This window comes from Triplophysa rosa, linkage group LG15, assembly GCF_024868665.1.
Source record: "Triplophysa rosa linkage group LG15, Trosa_1v2, whole genome shotgun sequence".
NCBI classification, from domain to species: domain Eukaryota; kingdom Metazoa; phylum Chordata; class Actinopteri; order Cypriniformes; family Nemacheilidae; genus Triplophysa; species Triplophysa rosa.
Window position 1 is genome coordinate 16,450,367 of NC_079904.1, and position 25,220 is coordinate 16,475,586.

The window sequence follows — 25,220 nt, forward strand, 5'->3', positions numbered from 1 at the left end:
AAATGTTAATTTATCTTGGAGATTTAGAGGAGTTTTTTTAACAAACATAAATTTGGCAACTTGAACATAAGGAAATTATGCTGAGTAAACATAACTTTATTATGTGCCACCGATGTACATCATTTTTTCATGTTAATCCAACAGATTTTTCTTCAGTGCATGAACCATACTGTAGAAAGCCAAAAGGTTTTGGGAACAACATAAATAATGAAAAAACATCAAACATGATCCTTGGGTCATGATGTCCATTCAACCCAACACTGTGCCCTGATGTGACACGCATTTTCATACACATAACTGGCAGTGTTTTGTAAGTTGTTTCCGGTGGTACGACATGTCACATCCTGTCTGTTTGCCGCTTGCACATGCCAGCTCGATAAGACTCCTTTGTTTTTCCTTTTTCCCCAAAACGCTTCAGAATGGGCACATCCTGGATGTGGGAAAATGCCGCTCTCGGTCGGAAAACCGAGTAAACACGACAAGAGAATAGGCCGGATTTACGGTGGTTCCTAAATCCTCAGTGTTTGGAAACAACTGCTGTTTATTTGACCCAAATATATACACACAGACAAATACCCATGCAGGAAGGCACTTGCTCTTGAGGATTAGGAAACTGGTTTTCCAGTCTCATCCGATTCCACTTAACAGAGGGACTCTGTCTCACACATTCAGCGTTTCCATTACAAAGACATTAACACACTTAGGTGTGCATGCGTTTGTGGACGGTGCGGTTGGGGTGCTATAAACATTAAAACAGTTCATTACCCATAAAAATAAACAGTGGCTTTTAATTTGCAACGTTTGATCACATCAAAAGCTTTCCTTGTTTGCTTCAGTTGTTTTTCCCGAGTTACGCAACCTCATAACTCACAGGTCGTTCACTCAATAACAGTCCATAGATTGATGTACAAGGTCACGTACGTCAAGAGTCTGCGGTCACAACAACACAGACGCACACAAACACCACAGAAACCCCGACCTCATCTCTCATTGTTATTTTATTCCCGAACAGTGCAAACACAAGTATAAAAGATCTCGATATGAAATTTACATTCACATAGAACCATCGCAATAAATACATTGCAACCCCAAAAATAGCACAAATATTACAAATCGTCAATAAAATACTCTTTTCGTTAACTCTACAATATATTTAATACGTACAATAATTTTGACCCGTATCAAATATGAAAATATCTAATCAACATGAAAATCTATTCTATGGTTTTACTGTGCACACTTTATGCATTATTAAAGTTATTAATACATCATGAATGTTCATAACAGCAGCAAGTTAGGCCACTGTAGTCAAAATAGATCATATTAAGCCATATTAAATAAAACCATTTAGCTGTTTGGCTACATTTGTTGGATAGAATCTGAAATAGTCAGTGATACGATGGCATTTGGCATTCATATTGGTTGATTAAAAAAATCTACAGATGTGAAAGTCCAATGAGCAATTTACATAAATACGCTAAAACTTTATCATTTTGTTCATGTGGGAAATGAATCTAAATGCGGCTAAATATATTTAGAAACAAAGCGTTCCTGAATATGCAGTTTTACGTGAAAATAGAAATCAGAAATAGCCCATTTGTGAGAGCCAAATGTGGTTCGGTCAGTCCATATGAGAGTAAAGCTCGAAAGAAAACCAAGTGCACACAAAGTTGTGCTATAAAAGAAGACGGTTTGATATGTCGGTTGGCACATATTCAAATACACGTTCTCTATCAGACCCTGGATAAAAAGGCAGTCACTTTAAGAGCTTGACAAAGGCGCCAATGCTACAAAACTCCCGGAAAGCTTTTCCCTAATGTCTCACAGCACCACGCATAGAACAGGTAAGCGGATAAGCCATCAAGAAAGACGATGATTCAAAAATGGCGCTTCGTATCATCAAGGCCATTAGGTTCTGGGCTCATGCGGTGCAACTGAAGCGTGTTTCGCAACATTTCTTCACCCTTGATTTTGCTTTTGCAGTAGGCATGCATTAGAAACACAAATCGGTTATTAAACAGAGCTGAAGTGACAGAATTACGGCATGCTGAGAGGGACATGCAGAAAGGCATGCTTGAAGCCAAACGTCACTCCCTAGGCATCATGGGAAATCTATCAAAGAGACAGTAATAGCACACAAAGTAAATGAAAAGAAGAACTCATATTCTTTTATTCAAAATGAGGCTGTAGAGCAACACGTCTGCATGCTTTTGAACCGAGATGTTCAGATAGCCGAACCTAAGACCTATAGAGCACATGACACATCCAGCACTAAAATATCATGCATGTTCAATTGCGTGTTAAAGATTGTTGCAAGCACAGTGAGAGATGTTTCCATGAATTGGAGATTCTGAAAGCGCCACTTAGAAACCAAAATATTTGAAGTAGAGAACAAATGCCCAGCTTGGTTTTCTATTCAGGAATTTGATCACATACTTGAAGCCAATGATAATAAAATCCTGCACTCGGCTTTGATCGTGCTGGCTTGCTTTACAGTTCTTGAGCGATTATAACAATATTTTACATTCCTGACAGTTTATTAAACATTGTACTAATGTGGGATTAGTTCATGTTGTCATGTTATTACCAGATAGGATAGTCCAGACGTCAAAAAGAGCAGTGGCAAGCGATCACAAATGTTTTCTCCAAGCCCGGTGCGTACACACACATCACCTACAGGAAAACTTTGCTTATTCAACCCACGCATAGATAAACATTTACCCACATCACAGACTCTACTGACTTTCTGTAAATGATTACAAAACAGGATAGTGTTTTTCTGTAATAATAAATCATTTTGGTCTCTGATTCAGCGTCAGTGTAAATGTTTAGTAGTTTTGGCAGTCTCTCTCTATCGCTCATGGATGAACAGCTAAAAAATTGAAACGCTGGAAATTCCATTTGTATCGGTTTCGAAAACCGCGTCATTGTAAACAATTTATTCAAAACAAATCTCAATATGAGTAACCCTTTTTTTGTTTCGTTTTTTCAAAAACCCAACACAACCTTCTACTCAACATTTCTTGATCTCGCAACACGCAAACTCACGTACAAAATACAGCGCTGTTTAAAATCTATATGTTTGGTCCTCACTGCCCAAAGTATTCATTGCCGTGGCATCTCTTGACATTTTCAGATAACACACACACGTTAGGTGTGTCTCCTCGGCTGGTGTGAAGCTGCCTTGCAGTAGATCGCATGCTCCGGTGTAGGAGACCCTGATATCCTATTGGTCTGGGGAAGACTCATTGAAACGCACACGCATACATGCGCACACAGAAATACACACATGCTTATTATATACTTGCGTTGGGGGGTCTCTATATGGCACATTTGAGTTTTCTCTCCTCACTCCACCAGTGCAAAGACAGAGACCTCACCATCTCTTCTCCTCTTTTTTAATCCTTTTTTGAAGCTCCATTCATTCTCTCTCCGTGCACCTGATTTACTAAAGGATCGGTCACAGAAGAACATCTCCATGGCGATCACACCTCCATCTCCACGTCGACGGACACGGAGGGCAGATAAAGAATGCTGTTGTTCGAAGTTGTGCTAACTTGCCCCAGGGTGTTACTTTTAACCCCGTAAGTGCTGACGGTGGGCGCCGACCCCAGATTCGTCCGGATGCATGGGCTTGAGCCGCAATCCAGGCTCTTGGACGTGTGGTGTGTGCTTTGTGGGGCTCGGCCCTCCAGAAAGTAGGTGAGCATCTGACCTTTGCCCTTGACGCTGACCTGGCCGCGACATTGGAAGAGATAATGGCCACAGAGTAGACGGAAGACATCCTCTGTCACCTAGAATCAGAAAAAAATATTACATTTAAAAATTAAATAAAAATATCTGAAAAGAAAAAAAACCTAGGGTTGTCAATGTTAACGCGTTAGCGCATGCGATACATTTTTTTCAGATTAACGCGTTATAAATATTTAATGCAGCATCCATTTGTTTTGTCATCCTTTGTCTAGCGTTACATTATATAATCACGCTCCTCTTATTCATGTAAAGGCTTTTAAACCACTTAAGCGCAACGAGTTGTGAAAATGGGAGAGGCGTCAGATCTGCGTAGACAGACAGCTCTTAAAGGGGCTGCATTCTTAAACCTGTTGCTGTGACTCCTGTCACTAATGTTAACCAAAGAACAAAAGAAAAGAGGAAATCAATGTGTTTTGTTTCATTTAGAATTTAGCATTAAAGACTGTAAAGTGTTTGAGAACTTCATTCAATTTCATGATAGCTCCCAATTATACTGTTGAATGGCTATAATTAATGTTAAAATAAAAAAATAAAAAATTAATGGAGACATCAGTTGCAGTACTAATATCAGAATGTTGACGTTGATTCATAAAATGCTGTTAAAGAAACCTGTTGTTTCTACATTCATTTGGGGATTAAATGTGAAATTATTAGACTGTAAAAGTATATTTAAAAACATGAATGTTATGTGCGATTAATCAGATTAATTTTTTAATCGATTGACAGCACTAAATAAACTTTTAAAAAGTCAAATTATTTTAAGTTTAATTATTATTAATTATTGAAAAGATTCAAATTTATGTTTATTTTGACAGTATTTACACTTATTTTAATCTCTGAAACAATATACAATAATTTAAATATAATATACATTATAAAATACAATACAACATACAATATAAAAAAGAAACTAAATAAAAATAATACTACATAAGTGTTGACAGCAAAAATAGAGGTGAAAATGTTGTAAATAGTTTTTAGAGACATTAAAATGCCAACATCTGTAGAAACACACATGTGGGTTTGTTGTACCTGTATCTTGCCCTGAACTCCAGTGCTGTCCATTCTGCTTGCAACATTTACTGTGTTTCCCCAGATGTCGTACTGAGGTCTGCGAGCTCCAATAACCCCGGCAACCACAGGACCCACATTAATACCTGATCAATGAATCAACAAATTATATAAAAAAATTACATAAAAGGCATTTATAACACGTGAAGAGTTTGGTTCCAAAATGAGATAACTCCGTTTTTAAAAAAAATCAAAAATCATGTTTTTTATTATGTTATCATGTTTTTATCGTGTTTTATTGTGTTAGTTAGATGTATTTATTTCCGTTATTATGGCTTAAATCATAACAAACCAACTGCAGTTTGATTGATATTAATTAGAATGCACAAAAAAAAAACGAGTTATCTCATTTTGGAACCAAACTCTTCACATATAACTATTCTTGAACTGTATTATGTAACATCCACGTGAAACTGAATAAAAAATGTTTAACTGGATTGTGAAAAACAAAAATGAATATTCTCAAACCTGAAAAAATCTTATTTGGATTGGAAAGATAACTGTAGAAGACCGAAAACCAACCATAGCAACACCCTAGCAACCATCAAAGACACCCTAGGATTTATCACTTTGCTTTGGAAAACATAGCTGGTAAAGAACCTTTAATTTCTAAAATTATAAAAATAATACAAACATAAATAACAAATTTAAGAATAAAAACATTACATTAAAAATGATTAAGAAAAACATTTGTCGTTTTGGAATAATGTTCACTCAAGACATTTGTATAAAAGGTAAAATAGGGTCAAGTCCACTTGTTCTGCACATGCTCAGTGCGTTTGCACATATCGCTTGTTTGTGTAACTGTACATGTCAAATACGCAATCTGACCCTGTACAAGACGTCATACTCAGGACATCCTATAGAACTTATGAACACGGGATGTCCGGCACAATGTGAACACTTACACTCTGACGCTTTTCCTCCGCTCGTACACAAGATCACGTGCGCATGCTCGCCCACACAAACCCGCCGATGACAGCTTCCTATTACAAGATCACTCACCGACTCGAAGCACAAAGTCATTGTAGGACTGATAGTTGATCGCGTCCAGGACGTCAAACATTTCAATGGTGAAATCAGCAACTGTGCACATGTGTGCGGAAATGGACTTCTTTACCTATTCAGGTGTAACAGAACAGAAAGACAGAATATTAAATCATCAGCACTTCAACACTCGACAAGTTGATAATGAACATTGACTTTGCTGACATCCGGAAGTGAGCCACAGTTTGCTGGCCAATGAAAATGTTGTTAAAATTGTTATGTTGTTAAAAACACATGTGACATTTTTGTGTGGAACACAAAAGGAGATGTTTTGCTTCTCTTATCCATACAACAAAGGCACAAAAGATAATAGATATTACCATGATGCCGCATTGATATTACGATGAAAGGCAGAAATGTGACGCTCAATTTGTCAGGAAGTCCCGCCTTCTAGTCAAAAGCGCCAATCGTCAATCAATAAAGACTGATGATTCTCTGTGGGAGGGATTCTGTGCAGAGTCTTATCAGGTGCTTGGCAACCTGTGGGCATACGCAGTAGCTGAAGCGATCTTGAACAAATGTTTTCAGCACAATTTGAGCTTAAGAAGTTATGGTACAGTTGATGTCAGGAAATGTGTTGTTTTATTGTAATTTTAGCCAGTAATTTTTGAGAAAGGCCATCTTAACCCATTCAAGTAGATAGGACTTTAGTTTCGTATGACTAAAACAGCTGCCCGGAGGCGTTGCAAACATGACTGATGAGTGCGCCGACTTCCCTAAAGGGACCTTGAAATGGCCTGGCAATAATAAGGGTCCGTCAATCATTTCAAACGTCAATAATTTGATTTTAAAGCAGACCCTTGTAAAAAATAGGATTCTAGTCAATGAACCGAGAAGCTTGGACATTCATCAAAACTTCTTCTTTTGTGTGTCAGGGAAGAACATCGCATAGGTTTGGAGCAACATGGGGACAAGTAAATGTGTTTGGATAAACTACTGTACTGTATCTTTGTAGCCACACACAGTTATGTCACCTTTCTGCACTAATATTAATAATATTGTTACATAAGGTTTAATTAAAGGCACAGTTGTCCCAAAAATGAAAATTCATTCATTATTTACTCCCTCATGTCATTCCAAAAAGTAGGACTTTCTTTCGTCTGCAGAACACAAAATAAGATATTTTGAAGAATGTTGGTAACCAAAGAACATTAGCCCCATTGACTTCCATTATATGGACTCAAAACCACTCAGACACTTCTCAAAATATCTTCTTTTGTGCTCCATCGAAGAAAGAGTCATATACAGGTTTTTGACGACATGAGGGTAAATAAATGATGACAGAATTTTCACTTTAACCTGTGAGGTGTGTTTGCTATTATTACTGCTTTCATGGGAGCAAACTTCCAAGTCATCTGTGTTTTGGAACAAAACTTCTGCGTACCTTGGATCCTGTAGTTGGCACGAGTCCGACTGCAGCCATGTACGTGCTGCCGATAGTTTTGATCTTCTCTATATCTCTGTAAAATTCCTTATCCATCAGCTGCCGCGGGATGAAGAGAGAAATGATAAAGAAATAAATGAGACCCAGAGTAGGATTAAGGTAACTTGCACGCTGAGCCAAACATACATTTCTCAGGTTGAAAAACAAGACATTCTCACCGCATCAAAGTCGGCGATGATCTCGTTGAGCAGCCGGAGGCATTCCACACCCATGTTGTTTCCATCCAGTTCAATGTAGAAGTCATTAAAGTTTGGAATGGAGGCGAACAGGACGCCCACCTGAGAATAAGACTGATAATACAGGTCCTGGAAGAGTAAAAGAGAAGAAAGAGTCGTGAGACTCTTGGGGGATGATACCGCTGATCGAGGCTAAGCTGAATATGTAACGGTTGTCAGCTCGTGGGCTACGTATCTAGGCAAGTCTATCTTAGTTATATACATGACATTCAAGAAACGAACATTATTGCTGACTTTGGTCTAAGCAAGATAATATTAGCAGGGGATGTAAGACTGAACTCTCCTTCTAAAGTTAAACACATGACATCACAGATGATTCTACATTGAAGAAACACTTCACCCAGAAATAAAAACTGATTTTTTTGGTAACACAACAGACCTCATGACCAAAAACCAAAGAACACTGAACCCCATTGACTTCCATCATATAGACACAAAACATAATTTTTGTGAAGAAATTTGAGACATTTCTCAGAATATCTTCTTTTGTTTGAGTCATACCGTATACAGGTTTTGAATGACATTAGAGTGAATAAATGATGAGAGTTTTTATTTTTGAGTGATATCCCTTTAATAGACAGTGTGTGGTCAGTATGACCTCTTGTCTTATAGGAAGACATCCATAAATTCTAAAATCTTCTGAGTCTCTATTTTGTTCGTTATCCACCTTTTTCGCAATGCGCGAAATTACCCATAATGCCTTGCGTATGCCCGTAGGGCTGATGCTTAAGACTTCCGGTTCGCTGCTTGATCCCATTAGTCAGGCATTACCAAGTTAGCTTGAAAGCTTTTAAACGTCGTTATAATACTTTTATGTCATTTAAAACAGCAAAATGTCAAAGAGCAGTGTCTAAATTATTTCATTATTTCCGTGGGCCGCACGGGCAGAGGTGGGTAGTAACGCGCTACATTTACTTCGTTACATTTACTTGAGTAACATTTTGGAAAATATGTACTTTTTAAGTAAAATTAAAAGTGTGTACTTTTACTCTTACTTGAGTAAATTTCTAATAGAAAATCTGTACTTTTACTTCGTTACATAACTTACATTGCGTGACGTTCCTTTCTTCCTTCATTTTAAAATATGCTTTTTAAAACGCGTTGTTTATTTCAAGGTCGTCGTCTCTTTTTACGGGCATTCCCGAGTGATCGATTCTTTTGAGTCGATTCTTTTGAAAGCATTAATTGAACAATGGGCAAAACCATTTGAATAGGCTAATGAATCAGTTCAAATGATTTGTTCAGTTCGCAGCACGATCTGAATCATCTGAAGCAGGATTACTCACTCCTCGTAGCGCGAAACTTAAGAACACGCAGAACACAAAGAGCGTTGGATGAAGTGGATATTAATCTATATCTATACAATCAAAACTGCAAATGTGTCATATTGTTTGCCAGCAATGATAAATGCCCGCCATATGCGCGCACCCGCGCGACCTGTTCGTCAGACACCGCAACATGCGCGTTACCTGTCAGACACAGAGACGTGGGCCTGCAGAAATATACATTTGAAGAACAGAAGGAAGAAAACTTGTTGATGGGCGTGTGGTTCACTGTTTACTGTTTGTTTACAAGTAAGAGCTTTTCACAACACACACGTGACACAACACGAGAAAACATGAGCTTTGTTCAAAAATGTGTATTTCATTTAAGAGAGCACTGCAGATGTTCTAGATCATCTTAGGAAATGCTCTGAGTTTAGTTCATGCTTTAGTTTGACATGATCTATTATTCTAAATAAGTTGTGTAAACTACATTGACATCAGGACTAGATGAAATTTACAGAAATGCTTGTCTCTTCTGTATTTGTCTATTCTTTAGTCTCTCTAGTATATTGCAAAGATATCTGCTTATGATAATTAAAAATATGGATTAAAATGTAATATTAAAATATTGGCATTAATATTAATTTTATGTAGTAGGCCTATATAATCAGATACAAAGTAACTAAGTAACTAGCTACTTGAGTAGTTTTTTCATTGCATACTTTTTTACTTTTACTCAAGTCAATTTTAAAATAGTGACTTTTACTTTTACTTGAGTAACAATTTCTCTAGTTACTTGTACTTTTACTTGAGTAAAGATTTTGGCTACTCTACCCACCTCTGCGCACGGGCATGAGTTTTTAACCTAGAGCGTAAAAAACAACTTTGTTTCTCACCATAAGAAGTTGGACAGCGACGTCTACTGGGATGATGACATTAAATAAATTATTATAATGTCACTTAGCCCTGGATATAAGCTTCATGTGTTAATAGTGATGTACGATGCAATAACAATAAAGTAAACAACGAAGTAAACAATATGTTGTGATGTTTTTGAGAGGTAGAGGCAGTAGTCAGAGTTAAGACCGAGCCATCTTTTAATGATATTTACCTTACGCTCTTGTTGTATCATGTGGTAACTTTCTGTGGCTGTTGTGACAGCATATTACCGCATAAATTATTCAAGAAACTTTATTTTTAACCATTAACAGAAATGTTCTCTAACATAGAAACAAATACAAAACGGAAGTGCGGAGCATCAAACAGGAAGTCACTCGCGGTAACGGCGCCCTCCATGGAGTACGTCAAGAAAAAGGTGGATAAACAAAACAGTTTACATGATCAAAAATAGATTTCAGCATTTTTGTTTAACTATTCCTTCAAAGGATTACATTATAAACAATAGTATTTTATGTGCACTTTTAAAATAAATCTGCTATGTTGGCATACTGTAAAATCGTATTAAATACTAACACTGTGTCTACAACGGACACGCCTGGCACGAGCCGCATCCAGTGTGGACCAAATTTAAAATTATAATGGGTTCTAATGCGTTCTATTGTCGTGCCGTGTTGCGCCACGTTCCGTTTACATGGTGTGAGCCGCAAGAATAGGTCCTTCTTAAGTCATAGTAAAAAAGTCAGAACTATCAGTCCAATTTGACAAACCACACTTACATAATATCATATTTAAAGCCACACTTTGTAGTTTTTCGACCTTAAAATAATGTCTCTAAAATTATTTCAGTGGTAGAACAACTCTTAACCAGACGAATGCTACTCCCGCTGCTACCTGAGCAGCCTCATAGCGGCTACAACCACACTCTGTAAGTTCTGTGTTCGGGTCGGTACACACAGCCCTGTCCATCCCCTGCCTACGGAAGAGTGTCACATGGTTTCCAAACAATGTTTCTGCATTCGCCGGTTCCATAAGGTTAGTAAATAATTTCACGTGTATTGCACTGCCCACGAGGAAGATTATACAGCGACATTATTTACAACATTGGTAACAGACAATTGCACGTATCAACCACATGGGGGAACCGTAAGCAAAAGTTCTATAGCAGGGGTCGGCAAGTAAGTTTGGCATCGGGCCAAAAAACAAATTTGCCGCTAGATGGCGAGCCAGGACATAGTCAAAGGATCATTTAAGAGATCCATTGATTAAAAATGCAACTTGAATAGCCAACTTCTAAAAATAAAGTTATTATATAATTCTATATTATATATAATTACATAATAGTCATATAATTATTCAACGTAGCCTATTTAACGTAACGTAACGTATTTGACATAATAGCGCTGCGGGGTACGCTATTACGTCATGTCGTGTGATGTTAACATTTAAGCTAGCTAGATGGTGAGAGAAAATGGCACTATCCTGACTTAAACTGAGACATTTATTCAAGAAGTTTATTATAAACTGAAAACAATTAGGCTTACTAGACACATTTTATGTCAGAGCGGGATCTGAGCGGAATTTGGTTTACCGGTGAGCGTGAGCGTAATGTGAGCGGAGCGTTTGCTTGGACCGTGAGCGACTGAGCTAAGCGCAGTAATTGAGCGAAATAATAATAGTAGGCTGAAAAAGAGCAGTTATGTTTCAGTCCGACATTCTGTGACATTACAGCCAATATTTTTAGTCATTTTTTTATTTAAAGAGTGCCTAAAATAACTGTATAATAACTGATAAAGTATATTTAATTTTCGTTACTTTATTTCCGTGAACATATAGCTGCCATAGTGCAACATTCAAAATAAATGCACAAAAGATGAAGTGCACTACCTTTATTATTACTGGGGTTAATAAAAGAAACGGGCTCAAAAGAAAAATAGACCAAAACAAGGGGAAATGCGGTCTTAAAACGTCAAACCTCAATCGTTACAGCATTTTAGAATGTACTTTTAGAAACTTGGACATAGTAGCTGCATCTCCGAATGCTGCATGAGTCCTCCGGAGATCACATTTGTCGGCCTCGGCCGGCATCGAGGTTTATTCAGGTTTTATTTCAGAAAAGCAACTGTTACATTGGGTAAGTGACACAATGTCATCTTAAGAGAAATAAATATAAATGTTATAATGTTTTTTTAACTGAAATGAGCCTGTATCAAACCTCCGCAAATGGATGAGGCATTTGTAGTTGACGCGCATGCCGTTGTGCTATTATTCAGGCTTCAGGCTCATGCAGTGTACATGGGACAATAATCCAACAGAAAAAAAGTAAATCACCAAGAGGGGTGAGCGGGAGATTCTGAGATTGAGCGAGCGGAGCAGAATTTTCAGAAAGGCGCTCTCGGCAAGAAATATTAACGCTCCGCTCCCCGCTTCGCTCACATGCTCCACTGGCACAGGCCAGATATTATTGCTGGCGGGCCAGTTATCAGGGGTGGAGCTAGGGGGTGGCCAATGGTGGCCAAGGCCCCCGGCCCCCCCACCACCACTTTGCCGGCAACTTTTTTGCGGAAACATTTCTGTACACAGTTGTTCCCATATGGACGCATTTCAACAGCGCACCTCAAACAAGTACTTCTCCACCCAAACTGAAGGTGGCGGTAATACACTCAACTTAAATTTCAACCACCAACACAATTACAGAAGAAGAAGAAGTAGTGTTGTTGTTGTTGTTCGCGTGTGCTCCAACAGACTTTGCGCGTGCAGTTGGAGGACTGTCTGTTTCCCGCCACGAGAGAAGAGGTCACAGGTAAGTTAACAAGAAGAATTAAGTTTATTCACTATGTTTGAAATGTTTCTTGTCTTAATGTATGTATATTATGGCTGGCGTGCTGAAGTTGAAACAGACATGGTAAAGTTTACTAAGTTAATTTAGGCTGTTAACTTAGCAGTATGAAAGTCGCAAGCTATAAACAGTTTCACTGTGTCAGTGTCATTTAAAAGAGCGTTGTAGAAGGCCATTAAAAGTAAAGTCAACTTTCAGTGCTGATTAAGCTTAATGGTGGTGGTCTGTCTGTGTCATATCCTTGAAAGGGAATTCAAATGTTTTGTTGGCAGTTGGCAGCCAAATGATAATATGCAAAGTATTGCAAAGGAATATTTTTGAAATGCTTGCCCATAATGTTAAGGTTACTATATTTTGATTTTTCTGTGATATTGTAATGTTTGTTTGATAAAAGTGCATTCTGGTATATTCTTATGTCGTGTAAATTGTCATTATGGTATGAGCTTTAATTAAAAAGACACCACCTTCTGCAATGCCACACTGTTTCAGATTCTTTTTTAAAATCAGTTTAGTAATACATTAAAAAGCTTATGTGGATCTTCATGATGTAATTCTACATGGCAATCACTGCCTGTTTAAGTAAATGAGTGAGTGACTAAGAAACACTACTAGATCCACAGTGACTTGCCACATAGGGGAAAAAAAGATGATATCAGTTTCTGTGCTACCCCTAGTAGAGCTATGGTCTCAGTCTGGCCACCCCTATGAAAATTGTCTGGCTCTGCCACTGCCAGTTATGGCCGCGGGCCGCCTCTTGCCGACCCCTGTTCTATAGTGTCGCTTTAATATATGTATGTCAGAGATCATAACAGAGGTCATTTACAAATAAGTGCAAGACACCTTAACTAACTGCATAATACATAAGTGTGAAATTGGGAAAATTATGGGTACACTACAAATGCACACTACAAATAAAAAGGTAAACAATTGTCTTTCCAAACCATAACTGTACTTGGGTCAATTTTAAAATACGAACAAATCATATCTATTGCAGTTATTCCAACATTAAGGCCCGGTTTCACAGACAAGGCTTTAAGGCTATATCTTAGAATATATCAGTGCCATTGTTTTGTCTCGAGATGCACACCATTAATGTATTCTTCTAAGGTATTTTTATAAAAGCAACATGAATATCTTAATTCAACTAAGGCATAGTCCTGACTTAAGCTAAGCCGTGTCTGTGAAACCGGGCCTAAGAATGTGGTGTACACATAAATGCAGATTACATTTTTTAATTCCAAATTTTGTAATTTTTAAAATGCTTACTATTTAAAGTTTTTGCATTTCTTTGAGTTTTGGTAAGTAATCCTCTCATATTTTTGTTCTATAATTTTGTCTTCTAAATTAACAAAATTAACAAATTTATTTTCCTGAAAATCGAAAACACCTGATATAAATGTTTTAAAAATACCATTCACTTAAGCATGCTGAATCAGAGATTCATATTTCAGCCACAATTTTTTATTATTTTTAGTTATAGAATACAATTATTGATATTATTGGTTGAACCGCATGTTAAGTGGTCGTTATGTCATTGACCCACTTAAACATGATGACGGTATAAAACAATTACGACAAAATAAGATAATAACAAACTAGGGTGCTATACTATAAACAAGCAAAGGGAAAAGTAATGCTTGTATTTTGTGAACTTTTCTCCAGATTTTTACTTCCTTGTGCCACTGTTTACAAAATGATTCCACTCTCAGAAGAGGAGGCTTGCTTCAGAATTCAGGATGTCTGATTGCATCAATTCCTGAGATGGATCTTGGGCAGGAAAAGAGGCAAGCAGCATGTGTTAAGCATGGAGCAAAAATAAAACGTATGAACTGTGGAGCAGCGAGTGTGATCGTATTCATCCTATTTAAATTCTCACAATGCAGCTTGGCAGTGAGATCACAAAAGCGAGTGAGACGGCGAGGCTGAGCATTTACACTACGCACAATGCTATCTCATTCACATGATCAAAACATACAGTATCATCAAAGCATCTGTACTGACCTCTCATCTCATTAACAGCTGGATCACAACAACATTGCCATGAAGTGGTGACTTTGAGTATTACAACAGCAAACATAGTTATTATTAGACCACACCAATTTAAAATGTAGTCATTTGCAACTTTGCATTAAAAAGTTGTGCATAATCATTAGTGAACATCATTCTACATAAAACATGCTTTAATTGTTCATATTTTTTTACTAGTTTATGACCTTATAAAACACCTTTCTTTACTTTTCTGCTGATGGAAAATAATATCCAGAAAAACGCACTGTAATCTTTATTAGCCTACTTTATCACACAGTGAATTTAATGTTTTACTTTGTGGCTGTGTGAATGCTGCATCATGTGGACATTAAGCCCACTTAAGGTTATTCCCAGAATTTTGTGAGTTAAAGTATAAATGAAATCTGACCATGTTTCTTGGGTTAGACAGCAGGAAGTGTTGAGCTACATGTGCAGGCAGCAGGTTAAACAGAATCCTCTTATTGTCCAACTTCACTTTCTCCATATCATTTCTATCCTCCTCAGCCTAAAACACAAACACAAAAGCACACTTTAATAATTACTGAATTGTGGCAGCGAGATAATATACATTTAGCAATAACTAGAGTTTAGAGGGTGTGATTTTTCGTATATGATTATTTTTACTAAATATAACCACTAGAGGGCGCTGTTATCACTGAAATGACTGCCGCTACTAACGTTTATGCATGGTCCAGATTCCTTTGACTTCTAAAAAAACTCTAAATTCCGTGGAATGGAATTGTGTCCACAGTCTATTGTCTTCCTGGACAACTGACAAAAATAGTCATGACTCATCTTGCATTAGATAAAGTTTTGTCCACTCAAATGCTAGTGCAAGGTTAATGCTTCTTGGCTGACTTGTATGAACGTTTTTAGCTAGGCTACTTAAAATAAAATGCACTGCAAAAAAATAATTTCTTAGTATTTTTGTTTGTTTTCCAATACAAATATCTAAAACAAATAAAATTTACTGGAGAAGCAAAGTGACCTAAATATTGACTTGTTTTCTGAAAGAAAATTTAAAAATTAAATTAAAGTGCCATTCCCCATGATGCCAATTTTCAAACTTTAGTTAGTGTGTAATGTTGCTGTTAGCATAAACAATATCTGCAAAATGATAAAGCTCAAAGTTCAATGCCAAGCGAGATATTGGGCCCTATCGTACAATCGGCGCAGAGCAAGTGTTTTTGCTAGTTTCAATACGACGCAGTTCTCATTTTCCCGTCCTGCGCCGCGATGTTTAAATAGCAAATAGCACCTTCCCAATAGCAACCTCCGCCCAAAAGAATACGCCCAAAAAAGGAGCGAGGCCTTCCTTAGAGAAGAGGAAGAGCCGCTGAAATAGTGTTTGGTTCTCACTCAGAGATTGTAAACATTTGACTGAGCTGCGCAATTAATTACTTTAAATTTCATCACAGTCCTACAGCTGGTAATAAGAATTCCGCTACACACATTCTAAGATAACCAACGGTCAAATAACAGCTTCCATGACTTTAACATCGGCTGTGAAAGCTGTTCTGTGTAATACACTGATATCGTGTGTGTGTGTGTGTGTGCGTGTGTGTGCGTGTGTGTGCGTGCGTGCGTGCGTGCGTGCGTGCGTGCGTGCGTGTGTGCGTGTGTGTGTGTGTGTGTGTGTGTGCGCGTGCGCATACCTCTAAAACACTTCTATGAAACGTCCTTTGAAGTCTTGCTTGCAAATGTCTCCTAATGTCTTGTTTTATTATCCAACTTAGGTCCAATATAAAAAGGCAAAGCTAACGCTTCTCTTATTAGTGTTAATTAATATAACAGTCTGACGCCAATCGGTCCGGTGTCATTTCCCTATGGGATGAATTTAATATCAAAATGATTAACAAATGCATGCACAGTCATCCGTGAACATGATACAAGTTACACTTGTATTTTAGTATTCACAAACAAATGCCGTATGATTTGAATCTGTGAAATTTAGATTGTAATAAACATGAGGCGATTTGTAAAAATAGAGACAGATTTGTGAATACAATGTTGTATTTTGTGTTCATGTATAATCATTTTGCGCATACCAATGAGAAGTTGTGCATTTGTGTATCCTGCAGCGCGTCCATTCATCCTGTTCTGTGCATTCGGATTTTGAGACGTTCTTTACGCAGTTTTGCATTGGACAATCCACACACAAACAACTTCAGATCCACGCACAACCGTGCATAAACTACGGCCTACCACTAGATGGCAGTCTGACGGAGCGACGCAGAGGTTTGCGGCAGAGGTTGCGCTAGACTTTTTCATTGTCAGTCATTTTGACGAACAGGCTCATAAAAAATCAGTCATAATCTATTTTTACCAGTCACTATGGTCCAAGGTTGATGTTACGTGCTAATTAGCATGTTTGTGACATCATCACTATGTACATGCGTTTACTCGCTGAACTTACTGAACTGAATACCCAATAAAGTCGTTCACATATTTAATGTTTCTGTTGTCAGACATAAAACAATAATTACAGACAAATGTTTATAATCATAACAGTAACAATGACAGGTGCTTGAAAACGCTGTTTTTTAATCATTTATTAATTTACTTACAAGTTACTTTAAGATGCTGTTTTGTTATGAATGTGCTGCTTCTGCCACTCACTGAACGGAAAAGACGCAGAGAAACATTTTCCCGTACTTAAAGTTAAGCTTTATCCAAAATAATCTCTCTCTCTCTGAAGGAAAAAAAGTTTGTAAACACCGCACCACTGTGTGCGCCTGTGTGTATGTGAGCACGCGACGCGGGGTCTGATTAAGTGACAGATGCATGCATTGCAGAATCAGATCCTCAAACAATGTTATCGTTGTGTTACTATGAAAAGTGTAAAAATATTTTCAGTTCGTTTTGAATCTATTGCACTGTGAGACGGCATAGTCTAATGACTTGTTTATACACGAGTCTCCACTGATCCCGTTTTCCTGAATGGGCGAGACATTTATGAGTAATGAATGGGGAAACATGCGCCCTTTCCTCCGTTCACTTACGATCACGTTCTGATGAAAGGAAATGATTGGATGCTACCAATTTGACATAAAGGGGAGTTACAAATTGCCCTCATTGTAATCCGTCAAAATGACTCTCGCCCATTCGGGAAACGGGATCAGTGGAGACTCGTGTATAAACAATTAATTAGACTATGCCGTCTCACCACCGTCTAATCTGTTTCGCCATAGTTTCAAAACGAACTGAAAATATTTTTACACTTTTTATAATAACACAACGATAACATTGTTCAAAATGACTGACAATGAAAAAGTCTAGCGCAACCTCTGCCGCAAACCTCTGCGTCGCTCCGTCAGACTGCCATCTAGTGGTAGGCCGTAGTTTATGCACGGTTGTGCGTGGAACTGAAGTTGTTTGTGTGTGGATTGTCCAATGCAAAACCGCGTAAAGAACGTCTCAAAATCCGAATGCACAGAACAGGATGAATGGACGCGCGCTGCAGGATACACAAATGCACAACTTCTCATTGGTATGCGCAAAATGATTATACATGAACACAAAATAAAACACTGTATTCACAAATCTGTCTCTATTTGTACAAATCGCCTCATGTTTATTACAATCTAAATTTCACAGATTCAAATCATACGGCATTTGTTTGTGAATACTAAAATACAAGTGTAACTTGTATCACGTTCAAGGATGACTGTGCATGCATTTGTTAATCATTTTGATATTAAATTCATCCCATATTTCCCTCGCCATAGTAGGAAAACAATTGCGATCTCTAACAAAGATTGACGTTTGCACATGCACTAGCAGACCTCCGTTACACTTCGATCGATCCGCATGTGTTTAAAAGGAGCCCTGGGTATAGAGCGATGTATGGCTTATTATATGAACAATGGCATTGACTTTATAATTGTGAAATAAAAAAACTGTGTAACTGTCACAGTATTCATAAACTTTGAAAAAATATTTTTACTTGGAGGCCGCCCTTTTTTGCGTCAGAATCCGTGATGTCAAATGGTTGCGACCTAAACCTGTTCTCTTTCGCAACAGCGAAGCACACACATTTTCCATATATAACAGTAAAATATGACACGTAAAACATAAGATCAGATATACAAACACACAGGGACAGTAGGTGGCGGTATGTCCTCTTGACACAAGCCAGCCTGCCAGCCATAAAAGAAGAACGCGTTCAGTATTAGACGTCTGTTCAAGGTGAGCGTGCGTTAAATCATAGCTATAAACTACCGCCTTTGAGACATTTAAGACTATTTAAGACATCAGCATCCACCATAATCGTATACTTTATACATTATGAGAATATACTGATAAACACAATAATAATGCTTGCAGTTTGGTTATTTATTCTGTATTAGAGCACACGTGAATATTAGCCCCCGTCAGCTAATGACCGAGGGAGACAATAACGTTAGGCTACTGATGCTGATAAATCAACATCAAAAAGTCAAAATCTGGATAAAATGCATTGTATAATGGCTAAAACATCGTGTATATGATAAATTCGAAATGATTTTGGTTATTAATATGCATGTTTGTGTTGTTTCTGACAAACAATATTAAAATGTAGGAAAATACACCAAATAGCGTCTTTATTTTCTTTCTTTCTTCTTTTAGCATTATATAAAAGGAGGAGCGACAACAGTAAAGGACGAGAGAGAACCAGGCCTGGACTTTACGTTATGTTTTATTATGTGTGACCGGCAGTCGACCGTGAGGGAGCTGCCGGCATTTTACTTTCGTTTTGTTGTTTGTTTATTTTATTAAAAGTTGTAAAAACTTTTATTAAAAGTAAAAACAACAAAGTTCAACGTTCGCCGGTTCCCTCCTCCTTCTTCCTTGCTGTGAACATTGTTACACACATATATATATATATACTGTATATATATTATCCTATGGAACCTTATATTTACTGAAGAACTGATTAGTGTGTCGGTGTTTAGTTTGGCTGCCTAGCTGTGCGTGCAACCAGTTTACATCATCGAAAAAGAACATGGCGGCCTCCTTAGGTTAAAATGAGTATTACATTTAGGGTTTTTTTAAGAACTGAAAATATTTGATGTGTTTCTAACGACAAATGCTAGTAGTATAAGGCTATTACAACGCATTAAGCCATACATCTCTCTATACACCGGGTGCCCTTTAACTGATGAAGTGAAGTTGACGCCATTGTTACTGTTTATTGCTAAAAGCCAAAGCTTATGAATACACGTGCACTGAGAGGGGGACCGACCAATCACAACAGCCTGAGAAGCGGAAGCTCGCTGATATGGTATGGGTGGGACATCTTAAGACACACGCTCTAAGCGAGGAACCAATCACGACAGACCTGGTCAGCTTTACCAATCAGAGCGTTTCGGAAGGAGGGACTTTATATAGACCGTAAGAAATCCAGTCGTTTTGTTAGAGGACGGACAGCTGTGAACAATAGACTTAAAATATGTGAAATATAAAGCGTTTTTTGAAAGTAGAAACATGAACATCGATTGTTAAACACCTAAAAAACATAATCAAAGCTTCAAAAATAGCAAAAGAATGGTTCCTTTAAATTAAATTCAGGAGTTCATGCAAATAAACAATTGAAAATATCTGACAATGGGCTAAGAAAAATAAACTTAATTAAAGTAATTAATAACGAGATCAAATTTAATTCAATTTCTTACCCAATTTGCAGATATTTCTGCATGAACTCACTTAATTTGATTATTATTTTGTCCGAAAACAATATATTAAGAAGAAAGTGTATCATAATTTTACAATTTCTAAACTGTACTGCAAAACAAGACATTCATCCTTCTTTAATTTTGTGAAGTAATCCCTTTGATACATCTCATCTGGACCTCAATAAGAAATACGTCAACAGAGAGTTGTGTGTGCTACTGTTCTATACAGTATGCAACTAAAAGGGTTGTGCGTGAGCGTACAAAACTTTCTGAATGACAAGTGTTGCAATCTGTGCTGGGTTTTCTGCTGAGTTCTGCATGTCTAGAGTCTGTGTGGGCTTAAAATCTCATGCATTTATCTGAAGACTCATTCATTCATGTACACACAAGCACTCACTTGAGTGGCCCAGAGGTAGTCCAGTCTAAGTTTTAGATCCAGTTGTCTGCAGTGGAGCACCAGAGCTCCAGAAAACAACAGCATTGCCAGAACCGGGTCGTAGCCATGTGTGTGGAAGAATCCACCGCTGCATATAACACAAACATGCACAAACATACTGTATATGAAGAAACCTCCGATTATAAGCAGATGATAAAAATGAATTTACTATAACCTTTGTGTTGAGTTCCACTCACCCCATGGCCTCTCGATAGCCACTGGTCTCCATGACGACAGTGTGGAGGATGTTGAGAAGGAGAAGCAGGAGGATCTTAGGTAGCGATGACACACGCAGGTACAGGGCCACAGACAGCGACGCCATCACACATGATAAAAATACGTACGGAGTGTATTTACACACGCCGGTTCCCACGGTGGTCCCGTTGACTTTGAAGACTGTCACCATGGAGACATTGGAATTCCCCTCTAATGACCACGGCACGCACCCCACCTGTGTAGAGATGGTAGCACATGTACAATTTTACAAATACATTTAAATCAGTTAAAGCAAGTATGCTATTTTTATTATTGATTGTATTATTGATTGTAATAATGAAGTATATAGTACATGCATCTTTTAATATTGTAATCATGTTGATAGTATATTATAATATTGTCAATTGTCAACTAGGGCTGTCTCAGTGATTGATTTTTACTACACAGTTATCATTGCCAAAAGAATGAGTTATAATGATATTATTGTGCTATTTATTGTTTTTTATGCTATCAGTCAAATTAATTTTTAATTTAGTTTATTTTGTTTTTTTCTATTTTTTGGTTAATGAATCATTCAAAATATGAGATTTTGTGGATATTGGTTATTGTGGCTCTTAAGGCAAGTTGTTAAATGGGTGCAAAACAACCACCAATGTTAAAAATGTAATATCTGCCAATGGAGTAAAAATAGAAACTAGATTAACAGAATTAGGGTTTAAGCTTAAATGAAGTTTATTTTTGGCTTGGCAGATTTTTTTGTTTGTTTTAAGCATCTTTTGCAGTTTATTTAGTCGTAGAGCTGTGTAAAGAAGACACCGTAAACCACAAATTCACCTAAACTGAGAGTACAGTAGCAAATAGGATGAATTATTGTAATTCAGATCTGAGGTAAATTAACAATGAAATTCAAAGAAATTCACAGGAGGTAAGGAGACACACTATGATGATTAAAACTGACAATGTCTAGAATGCAGCTCTATATAATACTGAATTTTCACACTTTTTTTTTCAATCGCTGTTCCCCCACTGACATCTGACATCCCCCTCACTTTTTACTACAGTAAACACACACTCACCACACATCCCTGGGTCACGGAGTACATGAGCAGCACCAGAAACCCACACAGAACCGTTCTGATCTGCAGGGTCAGACAGTCAGGAGAGCACTAAACAGACAGAGATAAAGAGCACGGAAAGAGCAGTAAGATATCAGTAAAAGTGCAGAGAGTAAAGATACAAAAAAACTCAATTTTTACATTTGCTAAAGAAAATTGGATCGACACGTCTCTCTACACAACGCATGAAGCTTGGGTTTGCTAAGAAGATGTTGTGCAGTTTTTAGGGAGTGCTGGGTGGTTGTTAGCAGTTTATGGATTGTTACAAGTGTGTTTGCTAGTCTTTTCTAGTGTGTTTGCTTGAGTCTATTTCTCAGTGGTATCTAGGGTGTTGTGGTTGGTTGCCAGGACATTGTAATGTAGTTGGAAGGGTGTGCGGGTTGATTGTAAGAGCGTTGCATGTGGTTGCTAGGGCATTTTAAATTGTTGCCAGGGTGTTGTTATGTGGTGCTAGGGGGTTTTATGTGATTGCAATGCAGTTGCTATGTGGTGGCTAGGGTATTCTCTAATCTCGACTGTGTCTAGGGTGTTGTGGATGGTTGCCACGGCATGATAATATGGTTGCTAGGGTGTGCTGGGTGGTTTTTAATGCACTATTTTTTGGTCCATTGGGTGTTGCTATGTGCTTACCAGGGCCTTTTGAGTGGTTGCTAGTGTGTGCTGGGTGGTTGTTAGCGCATTACTTTATGGGTGCTGCAATATGGTTGGTTGTCAAGGCATTGTAATGTGGTTGCTAAGGCGCGCTGGGTGTGTTAGTGTTTTATTATAATTTATTTATTATATTTGTTAAATTGTTGCCAGAGCGTTGTTATGTGGCTGCTAACGTGTTGCCATTTGGTGGCTATGGTCCTATGGTTGGAGTGTTTAAAAGGATGTTCTCAATGGTATAAGGGGGATGTGGGTGGTTACCAGGACATTGCACTGTGGTTGCTAGGGTGTTTAGGGTTCCCTTTCTGTCGGCCTCTCGACGTTGTGTCGAACCGACAGATGGGGTTTGACTTGAGAACCTATCATCTTCTGACTAGCTTTGAAAAGACCAGTGAAATTGGCAAATTAAATTTGCATGCCGGACTCCGCCCCGGATATCCGGGTATAAAAGGGAGACGGCGTGCTGCATTCATTCACCTTTTGTACTTCGGAGCCTTCGATCTTATGATCAAAATTGGATCTACTGATCTTCAAATACTGCTGGATTTTTTACGACGTGGTGCAGCGGACTGTCCCTTCCTGTAGCGACTTCCCCTGGGCGTCTCGGCAGTTCCAGAGGTGTTTTCTTTCTCTAAAAGAGCAAATTTCTACAGCGTGGCATGTCCCGCTGTTCTCGTGGGTGCAACACACTCATCGAGGAGGGGGACACGATGTCTGCCTCAAGTGCTTGGGTGTCCGGCATGCTGAGGCAGCCTTCGTGGATACGTCCAGACCGCACTGCGGAGCTGTTCGGCGATACTGTCGAGGACTTCTCCCAGCAGTTCTCGACAGTGAAGAAGCAGACGGAGGCCATTAAGCACATCCTGCCGCGCCGCAACTCGGCCGCCTTCCGGCCATCGAGATCCAGTGCGGCGTCTGCTCCCCAGCAGCCCCGGTCCTCTTCGACGCCGGCTCCGGCGCCCCCCGGAAGAAGACGTCGAGGAGGAGACCACCGCCCCATCAGCAGCTGCCGCGGAAGCAGAAGCGGCACTGACGGGAGGACCCCAGGGAGATCGAGAACACCATCGGGCCCGACTCCAGCCATTCCATCGCTGGTCGGTCGGTCGGTCTGGGACGGTCCCTGCCCCGTCACAACATCTGCTGGGCCCCTCCCTCGTGGGCTTTGGCTCAGGGCACCTCTCTGGCAGACATCTGCATAGCTATGCTCAACACCTTCGCGAGGTTCTACAGCCTCCGCGTGGAACAGGTGTCAGCCCGAGTCTTGCATGGTACCAACAGGTAAGACCGGCGACCGGCAGGGCGTACGCCTGCGAAAGCACCTTCCCCCCTCATAGGTAGGTCAGTGTGCTATTTCCGCCTCCCTTCTTTCCCCACCGGGTGAAGAATAGGCATTCCATCCATCACTAAGCACTTCCTGGTGGCGGGCCGGGCGGAGCAGCCCTGATTCCTCAGGCCGGGTATCAACTGAGTTATCTAGCGTATAGCTCTAACCGGACCTAGTGCCCCACACGTAGTAACCCCCCCAACAGGGTGGTTCCGTCTGATGTATTTTCATGGTCTGGTTCCCAGGCTGGTAACCCATGACCTCCCCTGGGTGGGCCTCCACCTCTTGCGGTACTCCTTTACAGTCCGCACATTCCTCCCATGAGTTCTCCCCTGCCGGCGAGACCATGTTGGTGACTCCACTGAATTCCTCCCTACGGTAGGAAGTGGCCTCTGTAGCGCGTTTCCTCAGCGAGGAAATAGCGCTTCCCCAGTGCCCCTTATGGTGCCGGGCGGCTTCTCGCCGTTAGAGAAGGAAGGCCTCCACCCGTGACGGCCGGTGGCAGGGGCTTCCCACCTTTTTCAAAAGCTCTGGGACCCCCTACCTCTCCAGTGGATGGTTACAATTTCGCGCTAGCGCTCACGTCTGACACGCCCAGGCCAGTCAGCGTCGCTTCGCTAGAGATTGTGACATGGCACAGCGCCGTGGCGTTTTCGATAGGAACCCCATCTGTTGGTGTCCTTCATGCCACAACGCTTGCCGCCCGCTGCAGCAGTCGAGAAATGCTCTCAGGCTCCTCAGCCCAAAAGGTGAATGAATGCATGCACATTTCATTTGCCAATTTCATTGGCCTTTTCAAAGCTAGTCAGAAGATAATAGGTTCTCAAGTCAAACCCCATCTGTCAGTTCGACACAACATCTCGTTCCCTCATCAAGGAACAGAGGTTACATCTGTAACCAAGACGTTACTGCGGCATAAGTATGAGCAATAATATTAGCATGCTTTCCTTTACAAGCACAAGTAAATGAATGTTGTGGAATTGTTAAATTAATCAACCAAAACTAAAGGTTTTGCAAATGCACCTGCTGCCATGACGCATATGAGAGCACTGCTAAATAAAGCTAATAACAGAAAAGAATGGTTTTAATATCACCTTCAGTGTGAGTTTGTGTTTAATTGCGTGTTACCTGCACATGAGTGATGTGAAGGTACATCACACTTGCCATGTGAAAGCACAGGCACAAAACCAGCAGAATTATAACCAGAAGACCTCTACAGTAAGAGAGAGAGAGAGAGAGAGAGAGCG

At 39.3% G+C, this 25,220-nt stretch overlaps 1 protein-coding gene across 3 annotated transcripts in view; it reads right to left on the reverse strand.

Annotated features, from left to right (window-relative positions):
• Nucleotides 1–519: 519 nt before the first annotated feature.
• The window catches only part of adcy1a (adenylate cyclase 1a), a 114,526-nt gene continuing 89,825 nt past the window's right edge, over nt 520–25,220 (reverse strand). Inside the window, exons 11-20 of one of the 3 annotated variants that reach the window (XM_057352321.1) lie at nt 25,102–25,186; nt 21,963–22,052; nt 20,868–21,121; nt 20,632–20,758; nt 14,969–15,085; nt 7,474–7,620; nt 7,256–7,354; nt 5,830–5,944; nt 4,786–4,910; nt 520–3,794 (exon numbers count right to left, since the gene is read on the reverse strand). In XM_057352321.1, the coding sequence (XP_057208304.1) occupies nt 3,486–3,794; nt 4,786–4,910; nt 5,830–5,944; nt 7,256–7,354; nt 7,474–7,620; nt 14,969–15,085; nt 20,632–20,758; nt 20,868–21,121; nt 21,963–22,052; nt 25,102–25,186 (1,468 nt within the window). In that variant the 3' untranslated portion in view covers nt 520–3,485. Of the gene's footprint in view, nt 3,795–4,785; nt 4,911–5,829; nt 5,945–6,192; nt 6,352–7,255; nt 7,355–7,473; nt 7,621–14,968; nt 15,086–20,631; nt 20,759–20,867; nt 21,122–21,962; nt 22,053–25,101; nt 25,187–25,220 lie in introns of those variants that run through there. The other 2 variants (XM_057352322.1, XM_057352323.1) reach the window with 2 other exon arrangements.